General features: G+C 38.5%; 1 protein-coding gene across 1 annotated transcript in view; it reads left to right on the top strand.

Annotated features, from left to right (window-relative positions):
• Window positions 1–16,880, top strand: part of ITGA2 (integrin subunit alpha 2) — an 84,724-nt gene that overhangs the window by 39,001 nt on the left and 28,843 nt on the right. Inside the window, exons 8-16 of the mRNA XM_056112031.1 lie at window positions 2,576–2,726; window positions 3,019–3,184; window positions 6,710–6,786; window positions 9,128–9,266; window positions 10,187–10,332; window positions 11,973–12,116; window positions 12,394–12,597; window positions 13,930–14,066; window positions 16,608–16,747. Of these exons, the coding sequence (XP_055968006.1) occupies window positions 2,576–2,726; window positions 3,019–3,184; window positions 6,710–6,786; window positions 9,128–9,266; window positions 10,187–10,332; window positions 11,973–12,116; window positions 12,394–12,597; window positions 13,930–14,066; window positions 16,608–16,747 (1,304 nt within the window). The remainder of the gene's footprint in view (window positions 1–2,575; window positions 2,727–3,018; window positions 3,185–6,709; window positions 6,787–9,127; window positions 9,267–10,186; window positions 10,333–11,972; window positions 12,117–12,393; window positions 12,598–13,929; window positions 14,067–16,607; window positions 16,748–16,880) is intronic.

Genomic DNA, 16,880 nt, shown 5'->3' with positions numbered 1-16,880 from the left:
AGTACAGAGCCAGGAGTTAGTCCTGTGCATAGTTGAGTGTGGCCCCCTAAACAAAAAATCTGCTTCCTGATTTTTCCCTGAACGTCACTGAAATTTGATAATTATAAGCCGATGCTGTTATTCCTACCCACTTTCCCTGATCTGTTAGAATTCTTAAAAATGTGAAAATGTTGTCAACACTTTGCCTGTTCACTTGCTCCTTTTAGTGTTGACATCACTAATAAGTACCTTCTTTTTTTTTTCATAGCTCAGCTTCATCCCCAGGGAGCTTGCCTTGCCTCCTTGCTATGTAGTCAGCCCTTAGCGCTCCTCCAAAATCCCAACAGGCATCCAGCTGATGCTTAATGTCTTTATCTGATATTTCGGCTTCTTTATCAAATACAAAACAAACACTGTCCTCCCATTGTTCATCGATTTGCTCAAGCGGGCCCAGTAACGTCTCCATTTTGAGACTTGTTGTTACTGTGTTTGTAATATCGAATACATCACGGGTAGCTTGCCAGGCTTTGCTGCATGGGCAAGATATTCTCAGTAGCTTGCCGGGCTCTCCGAGAGGGGTGGAGGAATCAAACCCGGCTTGGCTGGCCTGGCTGTCCGAAAGGCAAACGCCCTACCACTGTGCTATCGCTCTAAGTTATCAAATACAGTAAATTCTAAAGTGGTCCTTTTCTTTTCCTTTTCCATCCCTCTTCATGACTTTGTCATTTGTATTCATACAAGCATCTATATCCTCTAGTCATGCAGACTCGAAAAATTTAGTTTTCTTTATTCTCCCTGCTGTTCCTTAGATTACACTTGGTCAGTCACCACATCCTGTATTTCTATTTCTGAATTTCCTAGGGTGTCTGTTCCTCCCTTTTCTGGGTGTATTTCAGATGCTACTTCCATCAAGTGTGGACGCTCCCTATGGTCTCTTAACACTAGCAGAGAATATAGACTAGTTTGGTTAATCTTTATTGACCTTGTTAAGATCTTCTTTGAAACCGAAAGATCTGAGACTGCTGGTCAATGTATAGGTTCTACATCCTTTCATAGAAAATTGAATATTAAAATAGTAGCACTGTAGCACTGTCCTCCCGTTGTTCAATTTGCCCAAGAGGGCACCAGTAACATCCCCATTGCGAGGTTTGTTGTTACTGTTTTTGGCATATTAAATATGCCACGGGAAGCTTGCCAGGCTCTGCCGTGCAGGTGGGATACTCTCGGTAGCTTGCCAGGCTCTCCGAGAGGAATGGAGGAATCAACCCCAGGTTGCCTGTGTGAAAGGCAAATGCACTACCCACTGTGCTGTTGCTCCAGTTCTCAGTTGGTGGAGCTAATTAAAATAGTATTGTATATTATTTGTTGGGACTCCACACCAGGGTTTTTTCACTCGGGGGTGCCCCAGAGGGGAGCAGGTGAGAGCCCGCCCTGCCCCAAGGGACCCAGCCCCAGCAGCCAACCTCCACAATCCAACTGCCACCATGCTCCAGGCCACTTTCCACACGCTCGGGCTGACCCTCACATATAATAAAATAAAAAGGCTCTCCCATTGTTCATCGATTTGCTCAAGCGGGCCCAGTAACGTCTCCATTGGAGATTTTGTTGTTACTGTGTTTGGTATATTGAGTACATCACGGGTGGCTTGCCAGGCTCTGCCGTGCAGGTGAGATACTCTCGGTAGCTTGCCAGGCTCTCCGAGAGGGGCGGAGGAATCGAACTCGGGTCGGCCATGTTGGCTGCGTGCAAGGCAAACGCCCTACCGCTGTGCTATCGCTCCAGCCCTTGTGCTATCGCTCCAGCCCTACATATGAGTGAACATATTCCTGGACCACATCATAAGACTTTCCCTACCCATTCTCCATAATTACCACACCATATTTGATGGGGTTCAGACAGTAAGCAAGAAATCATAGAGGGAAATACATATATTTCGGAGAGCTCGGCAAGCTACTAAGAATATCGCACCACGGCCGAGCCTGGCAAGCTACCCGTGGTGTATTCAATATTGCAAAAACAGTAACAATAATGGGTCTCATTCCCCTGACCTGAAAGAGCCTCCAATACGGCAGCGTTTGGAAAGACAAGTAAGGAGAGGCTGCTCAAATCTCAGAGTTGGGACTAATGGAGACGTTACTGGAACCCGCTTGAATAAATCGATAAAGAATGGAATGACAGTCATATAGTGATTATTTGTTACTTACTAAGTTTCCCAAATAAAGAGTTTAAAGAAAGGAGGTGTTGATCCTGGGTATTTGCTTTGCATATGGTAGATTCCATGTAAATCACTGGCACTGCATATGGTCCCCAAAGTACCACCAGGAGTGACCTAAAAACAAAAACAAAAATAAAATAAAAGGAAGTGAATGCATGCCAAAATGGAAAGATATATATCTACTATTTAAATCACCTTGATGGTGATATATACATTGGTTGCCCCATGTTTTTAGGGCCTGGCCAAAGGCACAGCAGCAATTTTGGGGTATCTGGAAGTCTGAAGTTGCCATCAGGCTGCTGATACACTCACCCCACAGGTACAGATTGACCTGCTGGTGGCACCATACCCCCATGAATCTTTAATTTTTATCTTCCACAGAGACCGTGCATATTCAGCTGAGTTTGGGGGAAGACCAAGTGCTACCAAAGTTATGGTGGTTGTGACTGATGGAGAATCGCATGATGGTTCACATCTAAAATCTGTGATTGATAAGTGTAATGATGACAACATTCTGAGGTTTGGCATAGCAGTAAGTGCCTTTTCTTTTCACTTTTCTTCCAAATGAGTATAATTTCCATTATAACATCACTTCCCAGAATGACACTTTCTAACGGGCTGTGCATAGTTTTTACATAAAAGGGAACACTTGCTCTATCTCTGCTGTTTTGCTGATTTTCGCTGCTGGTAAACTAGGGGGTTATGGAAGTGTTGCTTGACTTTCTTCTCCAGAGAACTTGTTGTCATCAAAAGTAGATTAGAACATGCTAATAGAGAAAGTGAGATACAGAAATAATGACTTATTCTTTTTCCACTACTTTAAGGTCCTTGGGTATTTAAACAGGAACGCCCTTGATACTAAAAATTTAATAAAGGAAATCAAGGCAATTGCCAGTAATCCAACTGAAAGGTACTTTTACAATGTGTCTGATGAGGCAGCTCTGTTGGAAAAGGCTGGGACATTAGGAGAACAAATTTTCAGCATTGAAGGTAAGCACTCGATTTCTCAAATTTTTTTTCAAGAATTTTTTATTTTATTGTTATGGAATTGCTTGTTTAATGTTAATTTTTTCCCCATGGCTTTTTTTTTATTATTAGTGAAACACCATGAGGTACAGTTGTAGATTTACAATTTTTTGTGCTTGGGTTTCAATTATACAATGATCAAATACCCGTTCCCTCCACCAGTGCCCATTTTCACCACCATGGATAATATTCCCCCCACCCGCACCCCCCCATCCCACCCTGCCTCTGTGGCAGGGCAATCCCTTGTGTTCTCTCTCTCCTTTTGGGTGTTGTGGTCTGCAAAAGAGGCATTGAGTGGCAAACATGTTCAGTCCATAGTCTTCTTTCGACATGCATCTCCCCTCCTGGGAGGATCCTCCAAACATCCTTTATTTGGTGCTCCCTTCTCTGTCTGAGCTGCCCTTTCCCCTAGAATGCCCGGCTGACCTCTAAGCTATGGAGTAATCCTCCTGGTGCTGATCTCAGCAATTCTGGGATATTAATCTCATACTTTGTTACTTTATGTCCCCCAGATGAATGCAATCTTTCTATGTCTATCCCTCTCTTTCTGACTCATTTCGCTTAGCATGATACTTACCATGTTGTACCACTTGTATGTAAATTTCATGACTTCATCTTTTCTAACAGCTATAATGTTAATTTTTATGCCTTGTATGAAGAGAGCTTATATGCATCAGTAAGAAAATAGAAAAAATGAATGAGTAGTTAATAAAATATAAAATAAAAATGTCTAATAAACGTAAACAATTATTCCCAATTTTAGTAGTTATTTTAAAAATGTATTAAATCATTAGTAATTTGCCTAGAAGACAACAAAGAATACTAATGATTAATCTTGGTGAAATTACTGGGAAGTAAAGTTTACTTTTGACTTGGGAAAAAACTGATTTTTGTCAACTGCATTGTTTCCTTAGAAGACAATTTACCATTATTATAAATGTATTTATATTTTTTATTGTTATGTAATTTCTGAAAAATTTTAAACTTATAACAACATACACTTAAAATGAGAAAAAATAGTGATTTTGCATTAATAGGGAAATTTTTAAGAAGATATCTTATTTTCTCTCTCTACAAATCATTTACATGTGTTGTCTTGAAAGGTCTGGTAAGTGTAGAAGCAGCACATGTTTAAGAGCATTGTATAAAGAACTAGAACATACTGCCCAATTGGTGAAAAGTTCAGCTGATCTAAATCCTGGTTCCTGCAGTTGATCTCAAGTAATTCAACATTAAAGAGCATGTTTATTGAACACCTAGTTTTTTTAACCAGGAAAATGTATTTATTTGACATCTTTACAAAAATGTTTAGACACATAATTATCCTGTTTATGTTTATGTCATCTGATTTACATTATTCCGACCTTTAGTACTTTAATTATTTAAGTTTATTTTTATAAAGTTGTTAATAATAATGTATTAGTCAATATTCCAACACCAGTTCCACCACCATTACACTTTCCCACCATCATTATTTCCAATTTTCCCAATGACTAGCCAATCCTGCTGCAATAGCACACCCTAAATAATTTATTTTGTATTGCTTGTTATGAAAAATCCAGTGTGAAGATTGTTGTATCTTACCCTCGAACATTAAACCCGTGTATAAAAGATTACTAACATGTTGTTAGAAGTTGAACATTATGTGCTAATATAGATTTTAATCGAGATTGGTGCCTTCTACTTTACATCCCATCCAATGTGGTGTGCTACTCCTGGTACATCAGTGGTTCAGTGTATGTCACTCCAGTAATTCTAAAATTTTTAATAGGGTGATACAGCTGGAGTTAAATTTTTAACTTGATGATGACTTTGGGATCCAGAGGCATCCCTGCAGCATGTTTCTCTCTTCCAAGATCTGTTTGTGAATCTCTGGATCATGACTGGTTACTGAGCTTTTATGGAGCCAGAGACAGTTTGTGAGCATGACTGCCAGACTCCCAGAAGAAAAGGGAGATGTGGGGAGGTCATCTATGCCTGACTCTGTGAGAGCCTAGAGATTTTGGTTACAAAACCCGCATACCTGAGTTTTTTCAACAGTTTTTCATTCCTGGATGAGGATCATCTCAAGCCTGTGGAGATCAGCCAGGACCATGGCGGGGATTAGGTTCTGGACATTTTTGGCTACCAGGCTCTGTTTGGGCGGGTGAGGCGGTGGGCTCGCCTGGTCCTCTGAACACCTACTTTGTACCAAGTATAGTTTCAAAAGCTGCCTCTTAAAGTATTATATAAATTAAATATTAATTTTGGTAATCAGATTTTCATCTTATTCACTAGAAAGTTGTATTCCCACCCCAAAATGTATTATTATTTCATACGCCTTCTGTGGTGCTTTTAAGTTTAGATCTCTAAACTAATCAAAATCTAAAGTACCCTGAAGTAATAGAAAATTATTTGACTAGTAATAAATGAGTTTGTGGTGAAGTGAATATGAATAATCACAATAAACTCTAAAAGCTAATCAGAAATGATTTGGGCTTCATGATTATTTGATAGTATGAACTTGGGGGCGAAGTCATGGTCTATCTTTCTAAGAATTATTTCTGTTTATCCTTTGTTATTTAACTTCCTTTTCTGCGGCTTAATAAACATAAGCATCTTGATTACATTTTGTGGAATTGGAATACTCAGTGAGTCTTACGGTGCTAGGATCAGAGGCAAGCACATATGTAAAACTAAGACAAATTTCCCAGTTGGTAAAGTTCCTACTTAGTCATGAATCCTGGTTCCTGAAACTTGAACCAGTATCTCTATGCAAGTTTTCACTACAGATTAGTCACTGAACTCCTCCAACTACATTTGAGCTATATGTACATTTTTGGTAGCAATATTAAAAAGCTAAAAAAAATCCCTTCGCTTCATAGGTAGTAATGATTAATTTGAAAAAAGTAAAAGATCACCTCAGATTTTTTTTATCATACCTCATTCCCTATTTCATAGGTAGGAAATTAAATACATTAGTGCTCAAGTCTTATGACACTTTCACACATTTCCTTGAAAGCATTGTAGATTAAGGTATATATGTTAGGACACTTCTACAGTGATTTTTCCTTCCAAGATAAACTCCGGGGGTCATAATGATGCCAGGGATAGGACCCAGGTCAGCTGTGTGTGAGGCAAGAACTTTACCTGTTGTACTATCCCCCAACCTCAGCTCTGTTCTGGTTTTTGTGTCAGACTCAGTGATGTTCAGGGCTTACTCCTGGCTCAGGGATCATTCCTGACAGTGCTCCAGGGACCATATGAGATAATAGGGATTGAACCTAGGTTAACTGCATGCAAAGCAAGTATGCTGCCCTCTGGACTATCACTCTGGCCCCTTAGCTCTATATTTTTAAAGTGAACATTAGAACAGAGCATGCACATACACACATGCATGTGAACAAATAAATACAAAGACATACATATATCTATACATTTGTTTGAATATTTGAACATCTGATTTAAAAAGTGATGATTAACATAAATTTTGAAACTTCTATTCCCTAGGTACTGTTCAAGGGGGAGAGAAGTTCCAGATGGAAATGTCACAAGTGGGATTCAGCGCAGATTACTCTCCTCAAAATGTGTGTATACCAGATAATATCTAGCCATGCTGTCATTTGGTTTCACAATCTTTGTACAGCAAAAAGAAAAAAGGGGGGGTAGAAATAGTGCTTTAATAATAATAGCACAGATCGCCAGTCAATTTTTGTATATGTGACTAACATACACAAAATATAGCTAAAAAATTAAGGTTAATAATACCTTCTCTTCCCTATTTCACAGTGATTTTATATTAGTGGAATAAGTGACAGTATGCAAGAAAGCCTTGAAATGTTCCAGGGACAAGAATTATATCCATAGAAAGTATTATCGTTGGAAAAATTCCCTTTAAATCAATTAACTTCTGAAAAGTTATTAAAAAGAGAAGCTCTTGTCATAACTATTGCCAGAGAATCTCTTTTCTAAGAGCAAAATAGAAAATATTAAGAATATGGATTTTAGGGGAAATGGGAGTGGCAACTCCTCTTAACTCAGAAATATCCATCATTTTATCTCAGAAACATCCATCTCCCAGCTACTAATTCTGACTTATTCAGGATATGAATCAGGACAATAAAAGGGGCAAACAGATATGTGCCCCTGAGAGACATTTAGGGAATATTAAGAACTCAGGGAGGTGATGAGCAGGGAAAGAAGACTGGAATCAGCTTGCTCTCTCCAGAGTAACAGATGGATGGATGGATGGATGGATGGATAGATAGATAGATAGATAGATAGATAGATAGATAGATAGTCAGTCAGTCAGTCAGTAAGTGCTTATAAAAAAGTTGTGGTACTGGGGTTGGAGCAACAGCACAGCAGGTAGGGCATTTGCCTTGCATGCAGCTGACCCAGGTTAGATTGCCAGCCTTCCATATGGTCTCTTAAGTACCTCCAGGTGTAATTCCTGAGTTCAGAGCCAGGAGTAACCTCTGTGCATCCCCAGGTGTGACCCACCCCCCCAAAAAAGCAAAAAAATAAAAGTTATGGTATTACCCTCAGAAAAAAAAGTAAATGTACCCATACACTAGTCTGCACACATCTTTTAGACTTTTGTTCACTGCCTGAATCCCCAACACCCTTTCCTGCACACTACATGCAGAGTGCTGAATTTGTAACAACTATTCACATCATTCTGTGATCACAAAATGGGACAGATGACTTTCCTCTTTGTTATGTTAATGGCTTCTTTCTGCTTTGGGGTCATTCCTGGAAGTACTTGAGGGCTGCTCCAAACTCTGTGTTCCAGAGTTGCTTCCAGCATTATTGGGGGACCAGGCAATCCTAGGGATCAAAGGGATCAAACCTAGGGCCTCCCACATGCAAAGCCTACACTCAACCCTTTGAACCACCTCTCTTGCTCCTGGCTTGTAAGTTTCAATCCTAAATCCTATCGTTAGTGTTTTGTGAGATCAAAATACTGAAAAGATAAAAAAATTAAAAATACTTTTAAATTTATGCTAATTAGTTTAAATTCAAGGATTTATAGCTTTGAAGATTCAGCTTGGGTTTGCGTCCATCACAGTATGACTCAAACCCGGTCTGAATCTTTGTCCTTCCTCAGTGGTGAGCGATGACAGCTTCCTTTCCATAGATTGAATGTCAGGCTGCGGGATCTTTGGTAGCTGTACTATTTTCAGACAGAAGTCACAGATGACACATGAACATTTGAGGAGGTGTCAATAAGAAAGAGGAAGAAAGTTGAAAATAGAGGTCAAAAGGGCCTCCCAAGATGTGCTTGGGAGAGCAGCAGCCCCTAATGACTTCTTGTCCATGTGCTTCCTCTTTCTCAAGCCTGGTATTCATTGAAAGATTTCTGTTAGAATCTGTGGTCTTCTTAAAGGCTCACTCCAGTTTCTTTCCAAAGGCTCATAATCATTATGCATTTCTGAATTGTACCTCCGCCCCTCTCGAAGAGCTGGGCAAGCTACCGAGAGTATCTTGCCCGCACGTCAAAGCAGGGCAAGCTCCCCGTAATGTATTTGATATGCCAAAAACAGTAACAACCAAGTCTCACAATTTGTTGTGAGACGTTACTGGTGCCTGCTTGAGCAAATCAATGAACAATGGGAGGACAGTGCTACAGTGCTACCTTTGAATGGAAATTTAAACATATTTCTGTGCTCCTCCTGCACTGCTGTATAGATAGAGGATATAATGCCATGTGATAAGTAAAGCCCAAAACAACAATAGCCGATGGGAAGTCTAGTTCTGTGGCAGAAATATATTAAAACAACCTGAGATATGTCAGACTATACATAGCTTCATTGGGCTTATGTGTGTATGTTACTTTAAATCTAACCATTATATGTTGCCTACCCTGCAATCTTATGCCCTAAAGGTGATATGTTTTAATGATCATCAATTTTTTAATCACTTTAGGACATTCTGATGTTGGGTGCAGTAGGGGCTTACGACTGGAGTGGGACTATTGTCCAGAAGAAAACCCATGAGCAGTTCATTTTTCCTAAACAAGACTTTGACCAAATTCTGCAAGATAGAAATCACAGCTCATATTTGGGTAAGGCAGAGCAACATTTAGCTCATTTAGCTCATCAAATTCAAGTTACTTTCCTTTAAGCCAGTCTTGTTGGATCTTAGAATCAGTTCAGCAAAACCCTTAAACTATTACCTAATTATTATGCTTATTTTATATGCATATTGAATACGATATATATATATATATATCGAATATATGCATGTTACCTCTTTACTAAACAGGCCTTAACCATAATTGCTTGATCAAACACAACTTGTACTGACTAATCTCTTCTGACTGTTCAAGAAGTTGTCACTTCACAGGACATGCCTGTGTTTTTCAAAAATCTAAACAGATCTTTAAACTCAATACAGTGCTTGTTTTATATTACATTGGAGTTCTTAGCCTTTTTTTTTCTTTATAATAAGTGATCACTGAGTTTGAATACCTACAACAGAACAATTCCTGAGATGATCTTATAAACACTATTATATCTATTAAATGTTTTAATTATACTGTTTTAACTTTGAAAACCACCAAAGCTACTAAAGTTCTTAAAACAGTTAAAAAGTGGTATCTCCAAAATTAAAACTCATATGACTGCAATGTTAATATTTCAGTTATTCCCACCAGGCATTATTATCTTTTAAATTCTAGTCATTAACTCAAGAAATGTTTGTTGCTTGCATATTTGTGGGTGACTGATGAGAACAAACAGAATTTGAAGGCAGCTTTAGAGGTAGATCTTGTACTGGGGAAAGGTAGCATTTCTGACAAAAAGCAGGATAATTCATCTTATTCCCCTTAGAAACAGGACACTGTGCCTTCAGTGCTGGGTTCAGAAGCAGTGGGAAATAGGCATGTCTCATGATGAGCAGGACTGTTCTCAACTCTTCTCTTTTTGCAAGTCTACCTGGTTGAGATATGTAATAATATTTCTTCTGTAACTCCTTTTCTCCTAGGTTATTCTGTGGCTGCAATCTCTACTGGAAAAGGTGTTCACTTTGTTGCAGGGGCTCCTCGGGCAAATTATACTGGCCAGATAGTGCTGTACAGTGTTAATGAGAAAGGCAATGTGTCAGTTATTCAGGCTCACAGAGGTGATCAGGTAAACTACACTTTTGCCGTTGAATTTAAATTTATGGAAACAGGGTAGGTGGGAAGTGGGAAATTGGTAGAAATGAAATTGAGTGCCTACCTTGAACCAGATCTGCAGCGACTTGAACATTCCTTAAGTCTTCACAATATTTGGATCAATCTGGCTTTTTGGCAGATTTCTGAGACCTGTATTATTTTTCTAAGATAACTTCTGTGAGGCGGAACTGTTGTTAAAATCCAATCCTATGAGGCCTCAAGACTCCGATTCTTGGTTACACTCCTCTCCATATTTTGACTCCCTAGATTAATAATGCATTAGTATTATAATGACCTGATCACAGGCACCTGTCCACTACTTTGTTGGCACAACTTTTACTCTGAGTCAAAGATCTAAAGAAGAAAATAATAAGAAGAGAACAATGTAGCATTATAAAGACTGAGTTGCTACTTGTGGTCTGTCAGGGTAACCTATGTTGATGGTATTTCCAGAAAGAAAGCAACTCTATTCTCTGTCACTTTCTACTGATAGGAGAGAAGTTGTTAATCAGAACCCATGTAACTATCTCACGGGGGCCCACTGGAGCAAAGTCCAGATTTCTGTTTTCTAACTAAACACTTTTTGTTCTATGGGTTTGGTACATATTTGAAATGAGCGTGACAAATCTCTGAAAACCAAATAGAAATTTCTCTTTTTTGAGTCCAAGTAACCAAACCTCCCCACATGAATTTTCTTTGGGATTCCATCTGATCCTATTTTCTTCGTGGAATTTCCAGGAATAAGGAGACCAGAGTCCTTGACTTCCTAGACCACAAAGCTATACTTACATACCTTCATGCCTCTTTAGTCATTTCAATCAGAGTGTTTTTATTTGAGAAAAACGATGAACGTGTATGAAAGGAATCATTTCCTGCTCATGTCTGTATCCCTAAGTAATATTCCCATAGGCAGGCATTGAACACTGGTTGAATGGGATGAATCTTCAAACTCCTAGGTTTCCTTTTACTTTATTTGCAATTAGCCTTCCAGTCCCCCAGTGAATCTTGTGTCCCAAATCATGCTGTCTTTATGTTTTCCAATCACTCCACTCCGCTTAGAAATACCCTAGTCTTCTTTTAAGATGCAATTCAAATACAATCTTTCTAAACTTTCCTTACTTCCTCCCCTCAGATACATGGAATTTGGTTCTTGCCTCTATCTGTGTCATTCTAAATATATTTTACCAGGCAAGCATAGTTACTCATTTCACCTCCTTATTTTTATTCTTACCTTTCTCTTCAACACATGTCATGTACCTTCTGAGTGTTCCTCTTAGGTCATTTCCTTAGCATCAGAAACACCTACAATGCTTATTTACAGAAATATTTTCTGGATTGCAGCCCAGACATCACATTAGAATCTCTGTGAATGGGTCTTGGCAATCTCTATTTTAACGACAGATTCTGGGTGATTTGGAGGGAATGCTCAGGTTGAAGAACATGTGTTAGATGGTGATAACACCTGAGAGAAGTGAATAGGTTATTTACATTTTTTTACATTGGGGTTAATAAACACTCAGGTTTCCTGTGTAAAATGAACAAATGAAATATCAGTTTGTTATGACAATCAGGTGAATCCGAGGTATCCAAAAATTGATCTGCTTTTCATTACAGATTGGTTCCTACTTTGGGAGTGTACTGTGTTCAGTTGATGTGGATAAAGACAGTATTACAGATGTGCTCTTAGTAGGGGCACCAATGTTCATGAATGATCTAAAGAAAGAGGAAGGGAGAGTCTACATGTTTATTATCTCAAAGGTAAAAGAAAATTATGTTAATTGACTTAATTTGTTAAAGTATTTGTTGATAAGGTACTGTGAGATCTTCTCGTCTCCAATAATGACAATTCAGAATGCTACATAAACAAAAAACATTTTTGGACTATATTTCTGTTCATAAATATAGACTCTTGAATTCTAGAATTAAAACTTGATCCCATTTAACAATTTGAGATTGTGTTGTGCCTCATTTCTGTTAGCTTTAGTTATGACAGTCATAAGACCTATTTTAATCATCCTTCTTTCCCCTTTGCAAGGGCATTTTGAATTGGCACCAATTTCTTGAAGGCCCTGAAGGTATAGAAAATTCCCGGTTTGGTTCAGCCATTGCTGCTGTTTCAGATATAAATATGGATGGCTTTAATGATGTGATAGTTGGATCACCTTTGGAAAACCAGAACTCTGGAGCTGTTTACATCTACAATGGTCATGAACGCACCATTCGCTTGAAGTACTCCCAGGTAACCATTAAATTTTATAGTGGTGCATTCACCTGCATCATTGTACGAGAGTATGCAGACCATCTAATTGATCCCTCTTAGTCATTGTTTTTTTCATTTTTAATTTTTGTATTCATTTTGGATTTTATTCATCCCTTCAGCAAATGCTTAATAGCTTCTTGTATCAAGCATGGTTTTAGACATTGGTAAGCTGCAAAGCACAGGGCAGACAAAACTCCCTGCATCATACATTATTGTGGAAGAGATAGAGAAAAAAATAGGAACTTTCAATAAATAAAATAGAAAGTTTTCAGGAACCAGAAATAACAGCTAATAGAAGGTGTGCCAAAAAAGACTCATTAAAAAGGCAACTTATGAAAGTGAAATCATGAAATTTGTTTATATATGGGTGGACATGGATAGTATCATGCTGAGTGAAATCAGAGGGAGAGTGACAAATTTGTGGGATATAAATATACATATTTATATGTATATTTACAAAGAGAGTAGAAACAAGGGCCTGTTCAATAGTGGGAGGAAGCGGTGGGAGGAAGGGGAGGGAGTGCAGATTGGACAGAGAAGGAAGAACTGAGTGCTGAAAGGAGGTAGAGTGATATGCATTATACCCTTTCAGTAACAGTACTGCAGACCATAGTGCCTAAAAGGAAAATGAGAGAGAGAGAGAGAGAGAGAGAGAGAGAGAGAGAGAGAGAGAGAGAGAGAAGAAAAGTGTCTGCCATAGAGGCCAGCTGAGGGGGTAGGAGGAGGGAGACTGGGGACATTAGTGGTGGGAAATGTGCACTGTTGAAGAGATGGGTATTGGAACATTGTATGACTGAAACACAATCATGTACTTTGTAACTGCTTATTTCACAGTGATTCTGTAGCACTGTCCTTCCATTGTTCATCAATTTGCTCTGGCAGGCACCAGTAACATCTCAATTGTGAGATTTGTTGTTACTGTTTTTGGCATATCCAATACACCATGGGGAGCTTGACAGGCTCTGCCATGCGAGCAGGATACTTACTCATAGTGATTCAATAAAAAAAATTCTTTAAAGGCAATTTTGAAATAAAAATTCAAGAGAAGTGAGTTGGGGGTCAGGAGTCAGGACTGAACTAGCAACAAGTCCTTCCTAGTGCCCTCTCCCTTCACCGCTTTGTGATGACTTGTAACTTTATTAACATATTCATGCCAATTTTAATGAATATATGACTGCAGAAATGATAAACCGAATAATGATAACCTGAAAAATGGCTATTTAGGGAGTTTCAAAATTATTAAAGCAGCATAGAAGCTCCTTTTCTGCTTTATTGCTATACTCAATAATTTTGTGTCAACCCCTATTTCAGAAAATCCTAGGGTCTGATGTCACCTTTCAAAACCATCTCCAGTTTTTTGGGAGATCCTTAGATGGCTATGGAGATTTAAATGGAGATTCCATCCCTGATGTGTCCATTGGCGCCTTTGGACAAGTGGTCCAGCTCTGGTGAGTCAGTATGAGCTTGATACAAGCTAAATAATTATCAAGTGACCTGTCAAATAGAACTGATTGCTCTATGGATACTGGGATGGGGACACAAATACAACAGTCTATAAAATAATTCAGGACATTTATCAGTTACTGTTTGCACAAAGAAAATGTGTTTATTTCAGGGGAGAAAAATATCACCTGTTTACATTAGATCAAGTGTCTATTTCCTACATAATGAACAGGAAAATTCATAGAAAAGACTTAAGACCTTGAAATGGTAGCCAGGGTATTTCTGAATCTTATCTTTGAAGTAGACTTATCTCAATTTGCAGAAAGGAAATCTCGTGAGAATGCCCTAAAATTACTGAAAACTCAGGCCATACAGATAAAATGCAGCTTCTCATGATGTTAAGGGATATCTATTTAAATTATTAGTCATAGATAGGAAGTAATTATTCAGGCTTAGCTGACTTCTCAGTGAGTCCAGTAAGAGCTTAAGAACAGGGACTGATAATAAGCGACTCAAGGGTAATGTGATTCAAGGAAAAAAAATAAATAGATTGAGCTTGGCAGGAAATAGAATCACAAAGAAATAGATATTTGATGAAGAGATCAAAAGCAAATATTGTTCAGTCATTCATTCACTCATCTCTGTTGCAGATAATGTTCTCAATGCACATCAAGAGCAAAAAAGCATTTGGGTGTTTCACTGTTTCTGAGCCGAATAATACTATTTACAGTATATGACTTATGGTTTCAAAGAGTGAAGTCTATGGCTTTTATTATTATTATAGTTAGGTAATATGGTTACATATTATAATAGCGTTAGTGTTTATGGTGTTGATATACAAAATTACTGCATTCCACCATGACCAGTGTCCAAGACCCTTTGCCAATTGAAACACTTGTTTGTAGTGCATTGTTTTAATGAAAACTTTGTGTGGAAGAAGTAAAACTTAAGAAAATATTGCAGAATTTTTAAAAAATAAAATATATTTAGTGAATAAAATCAAGAGTGGAATTTCATTAAAAGTGCAGTATAACATAAAGATTCCTTTTTGAGCAATTTCAAATAAATTGTACCTTTCTATGAGAATCACTCTGTTACCATCTTGGGAAGCTTTGTGCTGTGAGTCCCTTCCTTTTAATCAATGATACCAAATGTTTTTCTTTGAAGGAGGATTTGATTCTTTGAAAAACATCAAGACACAAGCAGTCATATCAATTTGGGAAGTGATCATTAAAGCTAGGTTAAAGCTGTTTTGTAATTGTATTCTTTAAGATGTTGAAACTTATCTTGAGGGTCACTTTCTGAAATTAAAAAAATAAAATTACAAGACAATTTAGGCCAGTACTGGTACATTGGGATAAGTGCTAAACTTCTTAAAGAGATTGATTGAAGGAAGGTATTTACTTAGACAAATTAGATCTTGTATGTTTGAGGTCATGTTACATTTGTTATTTGATATTATCTGACTGCCTACTGGGGGTTCTGATAAATTTGTGTTTAATTATTGGAAAAAATTTTAATAAACTCAGTTTTTCAGGTGGTTCCTGAAATAAAAAGAATTTTTTTTTGTATTTTTATGGCGCTTTCAAAGAGATGAAATCACATACTGCTTGATAGATAGTCAAGACCATAGGCTAGGGGTTATTGTGCTAAAAGTTCAGATTCTGTTGACAACAGAACTTGGAGACTATAGGATATGATTTTTCACTTGCTAGCAATTACTCAGTAAAGCGACAAGTTGTCAAATGTCTTTGTGTCTCAGATTCTTTCGTTGATAAAACAGAGGGTCAGAGGTAGTACGGAGTTCCTTGTCTTGCCTGCAGCTGACCCGGTTTGATCCCCATAACACTTGGCCCTGAGCAGCACGTGGAGCTACCCCCAAGCACAGGGCCAGAAGCTCCTGAGCACCACTGAGTGTTATGCCAGCCCCCACCCAATAATAATATTACTTATTCAACCTACCTCACTCCTGTTTTCACTCCAACTCTAGAAGTGTCTTTTGGGAGCAAATGAGGCCATGCATCTGTGAAAATCCTTCTGCAAACAGGTTGAGCCAGAGTCAGATATTTGGAGCTTTTCCCAGTATCCTTCTGGAATTCAGCTAATTCCCACTATCATGGCCATAGCTCACAGTTTATGGAGCATCACCGTCTGCCATGGAAGCAGCAGGGCAATGCATTTGACCACATTTCCCAGCCTTGTCACCCCTGCTGGTCACCTACTCTCTCTTCTTTGTAAGAGAAGAGTGATTGTTCCATGCTAGAAAAATCCAACAGGACAGTTCTTCATTTGCTGGGAGATTGAAGACCCATCCTATACTCAGGGCATGTGTGCATTAAAGGAAACTATTAAATGTTGCTTGTGCTGTTCTTATCCTTACAAACACAAAAGGCATGCTCTTACCTGTCCTCTTAGAGCGTTCAAATGTAACATGTTGCTGGGATAGAGCATGAAGAGGGGCATTGGATAAAGTTGACACCCATGGAAGCCGAGTCTGTGCACTTGGCAATAACACTCATCTTTGCTGTTTCCATTTCTGTCTTTAGGTCACAGAGCATTGCTGATGTATCTGTCAAAGCTTCATTCACACCAGAAAAAATCATTTTGGTCAACAAGAACGTTGATATAAATCTCAAACTTTGCTTCAGTGCTAAGTTTAGACCTACTGAGCCAAATGGTCAAGTGGGTGAGTAGAGCTGAAACCAGTAGTTTGGTATAGGTTTGCTTCTAGAGTCTTAGGGTGATAGACCTAAAGAAATGGTCTTCACTAGCAGACATGTAAAGTGTCCCCTGCCTTGAGGCCTTGGAGGTGTTTGAGA

This window comes from Sorex fumeus, unplaced genomic scaffold (assembly GCF_029834395.1).
Source record: "Sorex fumeus unplaced genomic scaffold, SorFum_2.1 ptg000015l, whole genome shotgun sequence".
Taxonomy (NCBI): Eukaryota; Metazoa; Chordata; class Mammalia; order Eulipotyphla; family Soricidae; genus Sorex; species Sorex fumeus.
The sequence above is the reverse complement of the archived record's forward strand: the minus strand, read 5'-3'. Positions and strand labels throughout refer to the sequence as shown.